The following is an 18,497-nucleotide window of genomic DNA, read 5'->3' as shown; positions in this document are numbered from 1 at the left end:
TTTTTTCCATTTAAATAATACTCTACTCTTTTGTTCTCCCTCCCAAAATGGTCAACTTCACATTTTCCCACATTACATTCCATTTGCCAAATTTATGCCCATCTACAGAACCTATCGATATCCCTTTGCCAACTGTTTGTATCTCTCACAAATTGCCTTTCCACTGATTTTTAATTCATCGGCAAATTTGACTCCAGTTCGATTCCTTCCACTTATAGTAAATAGTTAGATGGATATAGACAATACCTCCATGTAGTCAATACCTCCATGTAGTCAGTACCTCCGTGTAGTCATTACCTCCATGTAGTCTACCTCCATATAGTCAATAACTCTATTTGGTCAATACCTTCGTGTAGTCAATACCTCCATATAGTCAATAACTCCATGTGGTCAATACCTCCGTGTGGTCAATACCTCCGTGTAGTCAATACCTCCATGTAGTCAATACCTCCATATAGGCAATAACTCCATGTGGTCAATACCTCCGTGTAGTCAGTACCTCCGTGTAGTCAAAAATACCTCCGTGTAGTCAATACCTCCCTTCCCCCTATAGTCAATAGGTAGATGGGTATAGTCAATACCTCCGTGTAGTCAATACCTCCGTGTAGTCAGTACCTCCGTGTAGTCAATACCTCCATGTAGTCAATACCTCCGTGTAGTCAATACCTCCATGTAGTCAATACCTCCGTGTAGTCAGTACCTCCATGTAGTCAATACCTCCGTGTAGTCAATACCTCCAAGTAGACAATACCTACCTTCCTTCCTCCTACAGTAGACAGGTAGATGGGTATAGTCAATACCTCCATTCTTAGGAATGTCAATAGAATTGGATAAATACTTGGAGAGGCAAAAGGAAAGTGACTGAGCACTGGAGAAAAAGTGGGGTCCTGGGATGAATTGGATCGATCACAAAGCAGGAGTGGCGGACCAAATGACCTACCCCTCCACCTCCCTCTTGGTGTGGAATGTACGGAATCTTTCCATGCTAAGAGGGGTAGAGGAAGTGATGCAATTCTTTCAGACATTTTGCAGCTGATTGTAGCGAGCCGGTGACCTGTCTCATGTGCAGAAACCGACCCTAATGTTGTTAGGGGCTTTGAAAGTCACTTTTGCATTAGAATGGAAAGGAGCAACCAGCCGGTGGCATGTCTGTACACTGTACAGACAGAGATTGACCCCTGACTTGAGGATGTCTTCAAATCGGAGTTGGCACAAACTATCCATTCAGCTACCATCAGCGGCCGCCTGATAGACATGGAGTGACAGACAACTTGGGAAAATAGACTTCGGAACAGGAGTAGACCATTCCGCTCATGGGTAATCTCCACCATCCAATAAAATCTGGTTGTGGTCTCAGCTTCACTCTCCTGTCTTGCACATAACCCTTGACTCCCTCAAAATCCTGACTAACTCGGCCATGAATGAATTGAATGCTCCAACCTCCACTGCTCTCTGGAAAGAGAACTCCAGACACTGACTACACTTTTCAGAGAAGGAAATTCTCCTCATCTCCGCCTAAAAACGGGAGGCAACTTCTTAAAAACTGTGCCCCTGTTCTAGTCTCTCCCACAAGTGGTCCTGGTTTCTAGCCTGTCTAATCCCCTCAGGATTTTATGTTGCAATAAGACCATCTGCCATTTTTCTAAACTCAGTGAGTTGAGGCTTAACCTGTTCATCCTTCATCAACTCGGCCCTTCATCCCAGGAATGAGAATGTGCTGCATTCCCGGCATCACCTGCAGGATGTGTCTGGGTTTTAGTCCGATGCAGAATACCATGTAACAAGCTGCAGCTCCATGGTCTGTATGTGCAGGGAATCTCAGTGCAGTAATTGGACAAGTGCAGAAGCTGTGCAACTGGTGGCACTGAGAGCTTGGGGATATAATTGACACTTGATGCATTTGACAGGTTGGGAGTTGGCTTGGAAACAATTAATGGTGCAGCTTGTTACAGCCTTTATGCACAGCCGAAAGGTTACGGATTTGGGAGCATAGTGACATGGGTTTGAGGACACTTGCTATATGATCCTCTTGGGCTGGGGGCTGTACCTTGGCTCCAAACTGCTTCAGTTTTTTCTACAGTTTTTGCCCTTTTCCAGGCTGTTGTTCATCAAGCTGCGCGTGCATTTAAGCAAAAGATACAAATGAGAATTTAACGGGTTGTGGGGGCCAAAATAAACGTTTCCATTATTCAGCTGCTGAAAGAATTACTAATGGACTTTGGAAAGTGATTAACCTCAATCCGCAGTTAAACTTGGGAGATTGAGAAGATTGGCCTGAAACATTGGGTGCTCAGCGCCAATAATAATGACAATTGGTTGAGCGTGGGGAAGGAAGGCATCAGATTTGTTGCTTTGCCTATTCGCTCTTTCATAGTACAAGATTCTATAGCAATTCAAGGCAATCTCCATCATTGTGTCTCTTGCTCCAAATGTCTGCTCCCATTTTCCTTGCATGATCAAAGCCAATTGAACCTTTAGTAGACAACAATTCCAAAATAGCACCCACAATGTGTAGGAGGGAGCGATACGTTCTAGGAACAGGCAGCAACACTGTCAAGGATGAGTGTCTTGAAGGATTTTTGGAAAGGGGAGAGATGGTTGGCAAGACAGATGTGTGAAGAGTAGTTGCTGGAGGGGCCACTGATGTCAGACTCGAGGTAGCCGTGAATGAGAAGGAAGCAGACATGCGTATTGCAGAAGGCTCCTGCAATGGAGGCAATGGAGCCATCCCCTGCAGGAGTGGAGCTATCTATCATGACCGGTACAGGCTTGGAGCGCCCAAGGGCCTGTTCCTGTGCTACATTGTTCTTTGTTCTATCCAAGTCCAGAGATCATTCAGTTGGGCAAAGCAGTTGATTTGTTTTCCCAAGTCCTGGCTCAAGAATACAGCAGCAGAGATATCATGTTTATGATTGGCCAGACAATACTGGCCAGTTTTGGGTGCATTTAATTAGAATGGATATCAAAGCTAGGAACTGCAGAAGGGTTTTGCCAGGAGTGAGGTTTAGTTATGGGATATACAAAACGACAGGAGAACAATGAGAATAAATCAGGGAAGCTAAAAACAATTCTGATCATTTCACACGTTTGGATAAAATAAATGGGGACATTCTATTTAAACTGGGCTGGTGAATCAGTAACTTGGAGACATATATTTAAAGGGCTTAATGGGCCAAAAGAACAAATGACAAGGTTAGAATGTTTTTTTTTATCCAGAGTTTTGTTAGGATGCAAACAATGGTGCAGAATCAGTAATAGATTTTCATGATACCAGAGAATTCCAACAGTGCAGAAGGAGGCCATTCAGCCCATCTAGTCTGTGTCAGCCCTCTGAAAGAGCACACACCCTATCCCCATAATTCCATAACCCCACCTAACCTGCATCTTTCGGGACTTGTGGGAGGAAACCGGAGCACCCGGAGAAATCCCGCGCAGACCTGGGGGGGAACGTGCAAACTCCACACGGACAGCCACCCAAGGCCAGAATTGAACCCGAGTCCTTGGTGCTGTGAGGCAGCAGTGCTAACCACTGTGCCACCATGCCGTGCCACAAAAGAGGATGAAATGGGAGTGTGCACCTTTGTTGCTTCCGTCCAGTTTTAATTTTATTCAATTGTCCGATAGCCATTTGAGTGGCTTGATGAGTTATTTCAGAGGTCAGCGTAGTGATATTCAGATATCAATATACATGATCAATGTATGTGAATGTAGTACAGTCATTTCAACACTAGATGTCTCACAGTCAGATACTAAAAGAACTGGATTCCCGCCTTTTCTAAGTCACATGATGATGTGATTCAGAACAGCGAACAAGCAAGACATAAAATAGCTAGAGTGAGAGAAGTTCGAACTAGCTTGTTATAATAGTGTATAGTTATATAGTTATCTGTATTGTACTTTATTTCTTTGTTGTTAGTTTAGTTTTGAGTAAAAGGACTCATCTTTTATTATTTTATTACTCGTTAAATAGTTCATCTTTCAACAAGACTATTGGTCATTTTATCATCCTGGTGGGTTCAAGAGTAATATATATATTTTAGATAAGTCATTATTTAAAATATAATAGTCAGTGTCAACCACATTGCTGTGGGTCTGGAGTCACATGTAGGCCAGACCGGGTAAGAATGCCAAATTTCTTTCCCTGAATTCATTTGTAAACCAGATGGATTTTTAAACGGAAATCCAGCAGTTTAAGTATGATTAGAGTAACAGTTTCTTCCTAATATACAGATCAGGGAGAGAAAAGTTTCAGCAGGTGTGGGGGAACGTGCAGGCTTGAGGACGGAGTGGATAGAAGTTGCAGGGAGTCTGTGCGATCACTATTAGCCAGATGGTCAATATCTATGCTGTAAAATTCAGAACACCATGAAAATCTGCTCTTGTTGGCTCTGGGGCCTCTGCTGGAGCACAGCCATGACCAGGTAGAGTTGCACTCCTGCCATCAAGGACCTTAACCCCCTGCAGGGCATAATCAGTGATCCAGATATATTCTGGGAAAGTTTCTTTCTTCTTACCTTTCTGCTCAACTACAAGATCAGTCATGAATAAGCACAATTGGGTACTCTCTGAGAAACTACCTTTGTAATATTTGCAGCAAAAACATTTCTCAACACGTTTCGTGCTTTTTAAATTGTTTGATTCCTAATCTGGTGTCCAGTGCTGAAGCAGCGGAAACTTTCTTCAGTTAAACATTGGGAAGACCAAAGCCATTGGGTGAGATTTTCCAGCTCTTATCTCTGCTCACCCCCCCACCCCGGACCACTGCCGGGGGGGGGGGGGGGGGGGGGGTGGGGGGGGGGGGGGGTGGGGGGGGGGGGGGGTGGGGGGGGGGGGGGGGGGGGGGGTTGGGGTGTTCCAGCAGAGGAGGCAGATGCCCAGTTACCGTCACTGTGATATTCCTGCCCTGTCAGTGTCTGTGGCGTTTTGCACACCACTCCCATCCCTCCTGCTGCAGGAGAACCCTCCCCATTGCTGGGCATATCAGGATTCACAGGCATTTCATCCATGTTGCGAAAGTTGACTAATGTGCTTTTGCAGTTGTGTGCTGGCGGATTGCTGGCAACGGGTTGTTTTGGCAACCAGACCTTCTGGTTAATCTGTGAGCAATCCTGATCTCCTGCCACAACACTGGAAATTTCTGTTCTCTTCCATAACGTGGCCAGCTGTTGCTCTGAGATGCTGGGCTCGGTTTGGTTCGGCTCGCTTGGGTGTGTCTGTTTGCATTGCATTTCTCAGGATGGTGTTGATGCGACCATCCCGACCATTCCTGGAGGCCTATTATGGTGCATGATTTCAGCATCAGGCTGGTGGCTGGTCCTTGTTTTCATGGTGCATCCTCTGGAGCTCCTCCTCAGGGACGATTACTCCTTCCAATCTCACACCGACTTTTGAGGAAAGCTGAATTCCCTCACTGCAGCACAGGGGGCAGCATTGTAGCACAGTGGTTAGCACTGTTGCTACACAGCACCCAGCTCAATTCCCAGCTTGGGTCACTGTCTGTACGGAGTCTGCACGTTCTCCCCGTGTCAGCAGGTTTCCTCCGGGTGCTCCGGTTTCCTTCCACAAATCCTGAAAGACGTGCTTGTTGGGTGAATTGAACATTCTGAATTCTCCCTCTGTGAACCCGAACAGGTGCCGGAATGTGGCGACTGGGGGATTTTCACAGTAACTTCATTGCGGTGTTAATGTAGGCCTACTTGTGACAATAAAGGTTATTCAAAGATTACTTGATGTGTAAGCAAATGTTGCGACTTTTAGCTTGAAACCAGCTGAGTACTTCATTCTTTTTGCCATGTGGCCCATTTCTGTTTGTGAGAGAGTATTGCATTGTTTAACGGAAAAGGGGGGTGGGAGTGGGGTTACATTACATACTGAGTTCAGGCCAAAATATGATTTTTGATGCCATCGTGTATGCCGGGTCAGTTTGTGCATCACCATGCACGGTAAATGAATGGCAGCTGAAGGCTGTGACTGCTGAAGCTGCAGCGTTGTGCAGAGTCAACATGAATCATTTTTGTTTTCACTGTGCCCTGCGTGAATAGCTTGCTGTGATAACAACTTTATTCTTTTCTACGGATTGTGGCTTGATTAATGGTTTGCATTCCATTGTATGGTCTGCGGTCACTGACCTATGACATTCCCTCTGTAAACTTGTGCAAGAAGTAAATCCATTAATAATAATAATCTTTATTAGTGTGACAAGTAGGTAGAGAGAACTGAAGTTGAGGAAGCAATTAATGGGTCACAAAAGTGCCAGGAATTATTTTGTTTCTCAGTGATACTGATTTCAATCGCCCAGTGTTTGTTTGCAAGTACCGAAACTACGTCGTTGTTACCCATTGTGGGAATGTACATCAGCATTTTGCATTGGGAGATCACAGTAGATCACAGCCAGATGTATAGTTTCTAACACCCCGAATGTCATTTTACTGTCTTTAATCGTAAACTACTCTTGATGCCTCTTAGCTGCATCCTAACTGTTCCCAAGATTTGTTGTGAGCAGCAAGTGATTAGGGCCAATTGCACCCTGTCACCTCGGACATCTCACAAAGTCTGTCCAGTTGCTGGACTAAATTAGCTCACTGGGCTAAATCGCTGGCTTTTAAAGCAGACCAAGCAGGCCAGCAGCAAGGTTCGATTCCTGTACCAGCCTCCCCGCACAGGCTCCGGAATGTGGCGACTAGGGGCTTTTCACAGTAAATTCATTGAAGCCTACTCGTGACAATAAACGATTTTCATTTCATTTCATTTCAAGTAGGTGTTGATTTGAATATATTCCCGAGTATGTTGAATTAGATTGGTAACCTACGATCTGCATGGTCCTTCTTGGGTCTCCTACCATTCCCTTGCAGGGATGAAACAGAACTATGACCGTCGAGCAAAGATACTCTGATCCATACAGCCAGTCCCACACAATGGCTACAATTTATGTATCGAATCTCCATTCCAGCAGAAACCAATGGGGCGGGATTCTCCGTCGGCGGGATGCTCTGTTTTGCCAGCAACTGGGGGTTTCCCGACGGCGTGGGGCTGCCCCACAATGGGAAACCCCATTGACCGGCTGGCGTAACGGAGAATCCCGCTAGCGCAGGGGTTGGCAAACTACGGCCCGCGTGCCGCATGCGGCCCGCCAAAGGTCTTTATGCGGCCCACCAAGATCAAGTCATAAAAAAAAAAAAAATTTTTTTTTAAATAATTTTTAAAAATAAGAAAAATAAGGTTAATGGGGGGGCTGTTGGGTTACTGGTATAGGGTGGATATGTTGACTTGAGTAGGGTGATCATAAATGTGTTTCATGTGAAGTTTCTACTTTAAAATATTAATTAATAAAAATTAATTGCTTTTTTTTTCTTTAAAAACCTTTTATTTTGGCTATTTTAAATATTAATTATTTTACTTAATATACTATGCGGCCCTTTAAAATAGTGAATTTCTGAATGTGGCCCTTGCACGGAAAAGTTTGCCCACCGCTGCGCTAGCGGGTTGAGGCAGAAATGTGGCGCAGCGGGGCGGAGAATCCAACCCCATGTGCGATTTCTAGGTGAAAAACCAGGTTTAAAACCCAGGCCAATAAGAGGGACAAACTCTCTTCGAAATTCTTCTCCAGTCCATGCAGGGAATGGAAATGAGCCCAGGAAAACGCTCTGGCCCTGAATTCGCTGAAAGCACTTAACTCCTGTAAGGGGTGATGGCCACCCAAACAAACACAATTGCACTTGAGGAGTCTTTCCAAGTACTATTACTATGTTTAGCAGTCGTGTCAATGTGGTCCTGATGCTACTCCTCAGTATTGGGTTTACTTCTAGCTGATAGTATAATTCATCCGATTTCTTGGTGAATTGTAGCTTCTGTATACACTGTCGACCGATGAGGCTGAATTGGCTTGCACATTGGCAGCAGGAACAAGCTGAACATTTTTTGGGTCCTGTCAGTCTTTTTCCTTTGTCCGTGGCTCTCCCTACCTCCCTCCTCTGTAACTCATTCCCCACCTCCTCCATTAAGGTGATACTTGCCGAGGCCTCCACGCAGATTGAACCAGCTGAGCTGCTCTTTTTAATGTCTCCTCCATCTGTTGGACGGATGTCAACTTTCTCCAGTGCCTTAACAATGCCCATTATAGGCTGGCATTAATTCCATTTTGGCTGGAAGAGGAACAAGATGCAAATTGCTCAGTTGTATTGCATTGTCCTCAAGTTGCACTCCCGCTAATGCAAATCTAAGTACCGATGGATATTTAATCATTTCAGCTCTGGCACCAATTAATGCTAACACTACAGATAGAACATGTCAATGCATACTTAGTTACTATGTCAGATCCAAAATGAAAAGTAATGAAATGCCCACTGTGCTTACCTACGGTTCCCCAACTCTTGCCACCTTTGATCAGTGCAGCACTACAGTGAACTTCTTGATTGTTATTTGTAACAAAGAGATTGTCTCTAGTGTCGTCTCTTTGTCAAATAAGCCATTTGAGAGAGTCGCTGTTTGTCAAATTTACCCCGAGACTCCGTTTTAACGGTTGTGAAACTTTATTCATTCACAGGATGTGAGCTGAGGAAAACAAAGGTAGTTTTAAGGGAATTTGATTTGTATTGACAAAAAATAGAAATAGGTATAGTTTTAAGTGGGTTTAATTTAATGTTTCGGTGCTGGGAGGGTGAAACTTGTAGTTAGATTCATGCTGGACAAAGGTGGCTAGATTCATGCTGGACAAAGGTGGTTGCATGTGTGGGGGTTGGTTAAGTTCCAACTGTGTTTCTATTGTGCTTGGAGAGGGCTACGGTGTGAAGAGTAAATAAATAGGCCAGCACAGGTATGCGGTATTGCTTAGCAACTGGGGCCTTGCAAGGTAGAGAAGCGTTTTACCTTTAGCTGAATTTGTGTGCAGTTGGAGACAGGATCTCAGAGATTGAATGTTTCTCAACTCTGCCAGGAGAAATTAAACAGCACGGGAGCTGCAAAGGGGCAGGGTTCCTAAAGTGCAAGTTACAGTCTAGAGAATTGGGGCAGAATGAATGTTGAAGACACCCGAGACCCGAGGTTAAGAAAACAGAAACAAAGTTTTATTCAGAAGAATTGAAAGTTAAAGAGGCAATTGCAATAATTAGATTTAAAATGGCACAGCAGACTTCAGAGGTAGCGGACACGTTTTCTGTTATTTTAATACAGCCTGGGAATCGAGAGTTAAAGGAATTGCTCAGCAGTCAGGACAAAGAAATCCTAAAGGAGTTGGTGTAGAATCCTGGACTGGATTTTCTGTTGGTAGAGCGGAAGCTTAGTTTAAAAGTTTCATTTGGAAAACCTGGCTTGGATTTTGGAATGCAAATAACTGAGGGAAATCACACAAAGAACAGTACAACACAGGAACAGGCACCCCCCCCCCCCCCCCCCCCGCCCCCCCAAGCCTACGCTGATCATGAAGCCTGTCTGCACTACAACTTTCTGCGCTTCCAGTGTCCGTCTCCCTCCATTCCCATCCCTTTCATGTATTCATCAAGAGGCCTCTTTAAGCGTCACTATCATATCTGCTTCCACAACATCCTCCGGCAGCGTGTTCCTGGGTGGGTACCTGGGACTTCGACGTTGTACCCATTTTAGAGACATGGATAGAGCAGGGACAGGAATGGTTGTTGCAGGTTCCGGGGTTTAGGTGTTTTAGTAAGCTCAGAGAAGGGGTCAAAAGAGGGGGAGGTGTGGCGCTGCTAGTCAAGGACAGTATTACGGTGGCGGAAAGGATGCTAGATGGGGACTCTTCTTCTGAGGTAGTATGGGCTGAGGTTAGAAACAGGAAAGGAGAGGTCACCCTGTTGGGAGTTTTCTATAGGCCACCTAATAGTTCTAGGGATGTAGAGGAAAGGATGGCGAAGATGATTCTGGAAAAGAGCGAAAGTAACAGGGTAGTTGTTATGGGAGACTTTAACTTTCCAAATATTGACTGGAAAAGATATAGTTCGAGTACATTAGATGGGTCGTTCTTTGTACAATGTGTGCAGGAGGGTTTCCTGACACAATATGTTGACAGGCCAACAAGAGGCGAGGCCACATTGGATTTGGTTTTGGGTAATGAACCAGGCCAGGTGTTAGATCTGGAGGTAGGTGAGCACTTTGGAAACAGTGACCACAATTCGGTGACCTTTACGTTAGTGATGGAAAGGGATAAGTATACCCCGCAGGGCAAGAGTTATAGCTGGGGGAAGGGCAATTATGATGCCATTAGACATGACTTAGGATGTGTTGGTTGGAGAAGTAGGCTGCAAGGGTTGGGCACACTGGATATGTGGAGCTTGTTCAAGGAACAGCTATTGCATGTTCTTGATAAGTACGTACCAGTCAGGCAGGGAGGAAGGGGTCGAGCGAGGGAACCGTGGTTTACCAAAGAAGTGGAATCTCTTGTTAAGAGGAAGAAGGAGGCCTATGTGAAGATGAGGCATGAAGTTTCAGTTGGGGCGCTTGATAGTTACAAGGAAGCGAGGAAGGATCTAAAGAGAGAGCTGAGACGAGCAAGGAGGGGACATGAGAAGTCTTTGGCAGGTAGGATCAAGGAAAACCCAAAAGCTTTCTATAGGTATGTCAGGAATAAAAGAATGACTAGGGTAAGAGTAGGGCCAGTCAAGGACAGTGGTGGGAAGTTGTGTGTGGAGGCTGAGGAGATAAGCGAGATACTAAATGAATACTTTTTGTCAGTATTCACTCAGGAAAAAGATAATATTGTGGAGGAGAATGCTGAGACCCAGGCTATTAGAATAGATGGCATTGAGGTGCGTAGGGAAGAAGTGTTGGCAATTCTGGACAAGGTGAAAATAGATAAGTCCCCGGGGCCGGATGGGATTTATCCTAGGATTCTCTGGGAAGCCAGGGAAGAGATTGCTGAGCCTTTGGCTTTGATTTTTAGGTCATCATTGGCTACAGGAATAGTGCCAGAGGACTGGAGGATAGCAAATGTGGTCCCTTTGTTCAAGAAGGGGAGTAGAGATAACCCCGGTAACTATAGGCCGGTGAGCCTAACGTCTGTGGTGGGTAAGGTCTTGGAGAGGATTATAAAAGATACGATTTATAATCATCTAGATAGGAATAATATGATTAGGGATAGTCAGCATGGTTTTGTGAAGGGTAGGTCATGCCTCACAAACCTTATCGAGTTCTTTGAGAAGGTGACTGAACAGGTAGACGAGGGTAGAGCAGTTGATGTGGTGTATATGGATTTCAGTAAAGCGTTTGATAAGGTTCCCCACGGTAGGCTATTGCAGAAAATACGGAGGCTGGGGATTGAGGGTGATTTAGAGATGTGGATCAGAAATTGGCTAGTTGAAAGAAGACAGAGAGTGGTAGTTGATGGGAAATGTTCAGAATGGAGTTCAGTTACGAGTGGCATACCACAAGGATCTGTTCTGGGGCCGTTGCTGTTTGTCATTTTTATAAATGACCTAGAGGAGGGCGCAGAAGGATGGGTGAGTAAATTTGCAGACGACACTAAAGTCGGTGGAGTTGTAGACAGTGCGGAAGGATGTTGCAGGTTACAGAGGGACATAGATAAGCTGCAGAGCTGGGCTGAGAGGTGGTAAATGGAGTTTAATGTGGAGAAGTGTGAGGTGATTCACTTTGGAAAGAATAACAGGAATGCGGAATATTTGGCTAATGGTAAAATTCTTGGTAGTGTGGATGAGCAGAGGGATCTCGGTGTCCATGTACATAGATCCCTGAAAGTTGCCACCCAGGTTGATAGGGTTGTGAAGAAGGCCTATGGTGTGTTGGCCTTTATTGGTAGAGGGATTGAGTTCCGGAGCCATGAGGTCATGTTGCAGTTGTACAAAACTCTAGTACGGCCGCATTTGGAGTATTGCGTACAGTTCTGGTCGCCTCATTATAGGAAGGACGTGGAAGCTTTGGAACGGGTGCAGAGGAGATTTACCAGGATGTTGCCTGGTATGGAGGGAAAATCTTATGAGGAAAGGCTGATGGACTTGAGGTTGTTTTCGTTAGAGAGAAGAAGGTTAAGAGGTGACTTAATAGAGGCATACAAAATGATCAGAGGGTTAGATAGGGTGGACAGCGAGAGCCTTCTCCCGCGGATGGGGGTGGCTAGCACGAGGGGACATAGCCTTAAATTGAGGGGTAATAGATATAGGACAGAGGTCAGAGGTGGGTTTTTTACGCAAAGAGTGGTGAGACCGTGGAACGCCCTACCTGCAACAGTAGTGAACTCGCCAACATTGAGGGCATTTAAAAGTTTATTGGATAAGCATATGGATGATAAGGGCATAGTGTAGGTTAGATGGCCTTTAGTTTTTGACTTCCCATGTCGGTGCAACATCGTGGGCCGAAGGGCCTGTACTGCGCTGTATCGTTCTATGTTCTATGTTCCAGCCACTCAACATCCTCTGCATAAAAAAACGTGCCTCGCACACCTCCCCTAAACTTTCCCATTTGCACCTTTAACCTATGTTCCCGAGTAATTGACTTTTCCACCATGAGGAAAAAATATGTGACTATCCACTGTGTCCATGCCCCTCATAATTTTGTAAACCACTATCAGGTCGCCCCTCAACCTCCATTTTTCCAGTGAAAACAATCCGACTTTATCCAACCTCTCCTCATAGCTAAGATCCTCCAGACCAGGCAGGATCCTGCTAATCATACAAAAGGTTAAGTTATATGGGATTAGGCCGGATAATACTGCGAGGCCTGGATAAAGTGAATGTGGAAAGGATATTTCCACTAGTAAGAGAAACTAGAACCAGAGGGCACAATCTCAGACTGAAGAGATGCTCCATTAAAACAGAGATGAGGAAGAGCTTCTTCAGCCAGAGGGGGGTGAATCTGTGGAACTTATTTGCACAGAAGGCTGTGGAGGCCAAGTCACTGAGTGTCTTTAAGCAGAGATAGATAGGTTCTTGATCAATGAGGGGATCAGAGGTTATGGGGATGAGAAATATATCAGCTATGATTGAATGGTGGAGCCAATTCCATGGGCCAAATGGCCTAATTCTGCTCCTCTGTCTTATGGTCTTATGGTCAAATCTCTCCTCTGCCCTCTCCAAAGCCTCCACATTCTTCTGGTATTGTGGTGACCAGAATTGTATGCCTAAATGTGGCCTAACTAATGTTCTGTACAGCTACAGCATAACTGGGCTGATTTAGCTCAGTGGGGTAGATAGCTGGTTTGTGATGCCGAACAAGGCCAGCAGCGTGGGTTCAATTCCCGTGCCAGCTTACCTGAACAGGCGCTGGTATGTGGCGACTAGGGGCTTTTCACAGTAACTTCATACTTGTGACAATAAAAGGTTATTATTATTATTACTTGCCAGTTTTTATACTCACTGCCCTGACCAATGAAAGCAAGCATGCCCATATGCCTTCTTGACTAACTTATCCACCTGCGTTGCCACTTTGACCTGTGTACCTGTACACTCAGATCTCTCTGACTGTCAATACTCGAGACTTCTGCCATTTACTGCATAATTTCCACCTATATTAAACCTTTCAAAATGCATTTCCTCACATTTGTTCGGATTAAATTCCATCTGCCATTAGGCGCTGGTTTAGCACACTGGGCTAAATCGCTGGCTTTTAAAGCAGACCGAGGGGCCAGCAGCACGGTTCAATTCCCGTACCAGCCTCCCCGAACAGGCGCCGGAATGTGGCGACTAGGGGCTTTTCACAGTAACTTCATTGAAGCCTACTCGTGACAATAAGAGATTTACATTTCATTTCATTTTAATTTCTCCACCCAAGTCTCCAACTGATCCATATCCTGCTGTATCCTCTGACAGTCCTCATCGCTATCTGCAATTCCACCAACCTTTGTGTCGTCTGCAAACTTACTAATCAGACCAGTTACATTTTCCTCCAAATCATTTATATACACTACGAACAGCACTGATCCCTGCGGAACACCACTAGTCACAGCCCTCCAATCAGAAAAGCACCCTTCCATTGCTACTCTCTGCTTTCTATGACTGAGCCAGTCTGTATCCATCTTGTCCGTGACTCTGGTGAGAGTTACAGCAGTTGATGAACGAAGTGGAGTATTGACCATACATCGAGGGAATTTGTGTGTAGTTTTGGCCCCAAACCATTCTCAATCACCTTGCATTGCAAAGTTTGTGAGGGAAACAATGAGGCTCCACAATGTTCAACTGCAGATTCAGGGCTTGCCTCCTCACAGTGAACAAAAGACATTCATAGAACATACAGTGCAGAAGGAGGCCATTCAGCCCATCGAGTCTGCACCGACCCACTTAAGCCCTCACTTCCACCCTATCCCCATAACCCAATAACCCCTCCTAACCTTTTTGGACACTGAGGGCAATTGATCATGGCCAATCCACCTAACCTGCACATCTTTGAACTGTGGGAGGAAACCGGAGCACCCGGAGGAAACCCACGCAGACACGGGGAGAACGTGCAGACTCCGCACAGACAGTGACCCAGCGGGGAATCGAACCTGGGACCCTGGCGCTGTGAAGCCACAGTGCTAGCCACATGTGCTACCGTGCTGCCCTTTCATGTGTGAGAGAGGGAGACTGAGGTCTAATTAGTGCACTTAAAACAAAGTAATGTAAAGTTAAATTAGTCCTAGCTAGCAAGATTCCACACAACATAATTACGAGAGAGGTTTTGGCTCATGGAATAAAAGGACAGTTAGCAATGTGCACACCAAATTGGTTGAATAATGGAAAGCGGAGAATAATAGTTGTAATGATATGTTTATTGACTGCGATGTAAAGAGGTAACAAGTTAATGATGATGCTTCTTACCACCGGAGGGAACCACAGAACAGCCATATAAATATCAAGTGACTCGGGGATTCTGGGATTCGATTAGAAGATGATTAGATGTTTCGGAGTTAAGAGCTAGGAGAGAGCTGTAAGGGTGTCAGGCATAGAGAGCAGTTGTATATTTGAGAGTTCTGTAAGTTAGAGAGAGCATAGTTTTATACAATAACTTTCTACTTTAGGAATGTGAACAAATCGAAGTAGTGTAATAAATTTGTGGTTATGTTCGTTAATAAAGGTTTGTGTTCTTTATTTAACACTGCACATCCCAGCTATCCAGGTAAAGCAGAATAGAGAATACAACAAAAGTCGGTGGGTCTTTTTGGGCTGGGGGGGGGGGGGGGGAGGTTTGTAAAGTGTTCCCCAGGGTTCGGTATTGGGACTCATGCTTTTCCTGATATATATTAATGTTCGAGATCTCGATGTGCAGGGAACAATTTAAAAGTTTGCAGATGATGCAGAACTTTGAAGTATTGTAAACTGTGAAGCGGACAGTGCAGAAAAGGATAAGCAGTTTTCTGTTTACAGGGACTCGTTGCCAAAGCCAGGAATTTGCTTAGAGCAGCTCCCTCTGTGCCGCTGTAACTTTCAGAATCCTTTCAGAAACCCGTATTGTGCCTACAATTGAGGTTTCCACCTTGCGTCTGGGGAGGTCACCGCAGCGGAATGGGAGGAGCTCTGAAGTAAATTTCTGGCCAAGTCTCCATTAACATGGAGCTGATATTTGACGACGAAAGAAATGTCGGGGGTCTTGAACCTCTCCGCAGAATTCAATTAAGTTTAAAAAGTTGTTTGCATTTGTTTTTACTTTCCAAGCTACATTGCGGAAAAAGAGGACCGGTAAGTACATGGAATCAGAAAATCCTCCGCTGGGTAAAGGCGTTTTGTCATGAATTGAATTTCTGTATCTGAATTGTGTTGAAGTGCAATTTGAAATATATAAAGTGAAATTCCATAGCAGCCCGCGATGCCCATTTTGTATTTTTATGGAATGAACTCCCGGTAGAGGAGCTGACTTGCTGGGAGCCTAGTCTGGGAATTTGGGACAATAACAGAAAATGCTGGAAACATGCAGCAGGCCTGGTGGTATCTGTGGTGAGAGAAACAAACGGAGTTAACATTTTGGGTCTGTGACCATTCGGCAGAACTGAAAGATTGACCCTATTTCTCTACCCACCTGACCTGCTGATTAGTTCCACCCTTTTCTGTTTTTATTTCCGATTTCTAGCTGCCTGGGGATTTAGCATCGGGAATTCTGCGCACGTGCAACCCAGGATATATGTTACGAAGCAAAACAAAATACATACCATTCCTGTTTAATAAAACACATTTTCTCATGTTACTTCATTCATGGTTACCCTGCTGCCACTCTGCTATTGTAATGGAGTTTAGATGTGCAAATAACACCCCCAACACTCACATTCACACTTCAGTAACCTCGGCAAACTGTTTTTCACACTGCAGGTCAAAACTATCGATGCAAGTCCCATCGTACTTTCTATATGTATGGGGCAATTAGTCTCTTGTACCAAGATTCCTGTGTAAGTCACATTTGTGATTAATAACAAATCTTTTTTTTCAGAGAGTACCCAATTATTTTTTTTTTCCAATTAAGGGGCAATTTAGCGTGGCCAATCCGCTTAACCTTCATATCTTTGGGTTGTGGGGGTAAAACCCACGCAGACACGGGGAGAATGTACAAGCTCCACACGGACAGTGACCCGGGGCCGGGATCGAACCCGGGTCCTCAGCGCCGTGATACAGCAGTGCTAACCACTGTGCTGCCTGACTAATAACAAATCTTAATAAAGTTCCCAGTTATTTAATGTATGTGTGCTGTAGTTTTATAACAGCTTTATGAAACTATTTTACTGGAATAATTAATTCTACTGGATATTTGAATTATTTATCCAATTTAACAGAACCAGCTGATTTCAACTTGATCTGTTGGTTGGGTGGGGTTACTCGGTTACAGGGATGGGGCGGAGGTGTGGGCTGGGTAAGGTGCTCTTTCCAAGGGCCGGTGCAGACTCGATGGGCCGAATGGCCTACTACTGCACTGTGAATTCTACGATTCTATTTTTAAAAGTTTGTCATTTATATAGAACCTCCCATGACATCTGCTGCGTGAGGGTGGTCAGATTTCACTGATTACATTAGCCTAAAGGGCTGTCATGTCTGCATCTCCAAACCAATAGCAGAGAACCGAGGATTCTTCACATTGTACACAGGCCCCTGAAATGACTGCTACCCAGAGGTTTGAAAGGTACCTCTCCATAACAAGGCAATAAAAAGCATTCAGTTAAGTTTTAAACTAGGGGCAGATGAAATGTAAGCCTTAGCATGTTGATATGAAGAACCGGTTGATGTCTGCCAAAGGTAACTTTGTGACAAAGAACGATACAGCACAGGAACAGGCCCTTCGGCCCTCCAAGCCTCCGCTGATCACATGTCCTATCCAGACCATCCGCCTGTATCCTTCTATACCCCGTCTGTTCATGTGCCTATCCAAGTAAGTCTTAAAGGTCGCTAACGTACCTGCCTCAACCACCTCCCTTGGCAGTGCATTCCAGGCCACCACCACCCTCTGTGTAATAAAACTTCCCCCCACATCTCCACTGAACTTTTCCCCCCTCACCTTGAACTTGTGCCCCCTTGTAATTGTCATTTCTGCCCTGGGGAAAATACCTCGAACTGTTCCCCCTATCTATACTCCTAACAATTTTATAAACTTCTATCAGGTCGCCCCTAAGCCTCCGTCTCTCTGGGGAGAACAATCCCAGTTTGTTCAATTTCTCTTCATAGCTATATAAATGACCTTTGTAAAACTGTAGTATCTATTGAACCTCCTACATGTCTTGGTGTAAATGCTCGCTGGTATAACATCACTCTTATTGGTATGCTAAATTGCTCCAAACTTAAACTCGGTTACACCCATTACCCTTGTGTCTGCTCCACTCCATTGGCTCAGCGGTGCCTTAACTTTAAAATTCTCCTCCTTGTGGTCAAATGCCTCCAAACCTCATCCCTCTGAGAGGGAAAGGGAATTCTGTGACTATCTTGAATGATCTCTTGCAGTGTGCCCCTTTCAATTGATGCAGCAATTGCCAAGTGTCATTGTCACCCAGGGTCAACTTAATTTCAGATTTGTGCTTGAAACCTTGCACCATTCCCCACTCAGACACTTGGTCCTGTTTCCAATGGTTTTCTTTCAAGGGTAACTGACAGTTCATGTAACCAAAGAACCTGGCCAAAGTTATGGGTGGCTGAGAATTGAAATATATAAACCAGGCAAGGTTCCAGGCTCCGGTTAACAGTCCCGATTCCCTCCGCAACACCCACAACTCTCCAGACATTGAACATACAAATCCAAATAATCTGTCCTTAATGTCATGAAAGTTACATTTTCTAGCAAATTGAATCAATTAATCCACCACAATTTAGACTTTCCTACTCCATATTCCTGGTCTTTGCTCAAAATCTATTTTAATTGTTTGCTAAAGAAACAAACTTCTATTTATTGTTGGTGAAAATAATTATACTCTAATTCACTGTGAAGATTGTTTCATGAGATATTCCAATCCTCAATTCCATATGAGTACCTTCAAAATGCGTAGCTATGAGGCTCCCGTAGATAACAGAAGATGACTTTGTCAACAATCCAATAAGGTAGAACACTTTATATACTGGTAGTACAAGCTGCTGTTCTAACCAGGGGCTGGT

The 18,497-nt window shown here is 44.7% G+C and overlaps 1 protein-coding gene across 1 annotated transcript in view; it reads left to right on the top strand.

Annotated features, from left to right (window-relative positions):
• The window catches only part of shank2b (SH3 and multiple ankyrin repeat domains 2b), a 1,049,335-nt gene that overhangs the window by 998,866 nt on the left and 31,972 nt on the right, over positions 1–18,497 (top strand). The window contains exon 20 of the mRNA XM_038808421.1: positions 15,591–15,614. Within this exon, the coding sequence (XP_038664349.1) occupies positions 15,591–15,614 (24 nt within the window). The remainder of the gene's footprint in view (positions 1–15,590; positions 15,615–18,497) is intronic.

The sequence above is a fragment of the Scyliorhinus canicula genome, chromosome 9 (genome assembly GCF_902713615.1).
Source record: "Scyliorhinus canicula chromosome 9, sScyCan1.1, whole genome shotgun sequence".
NCBI classification, from domain to species: Eukaryota; Metazoa; Chordata; class Chondrichthyes; order Carcharhiniformes; family Scyliorhinidae; genus Scyliorhinus; species Scyliorhinus canicula.
Note: the sequence above shows the minus strand (reverse complement) of the source record. Positions and strands in the feature narration are given on the sequence as shown.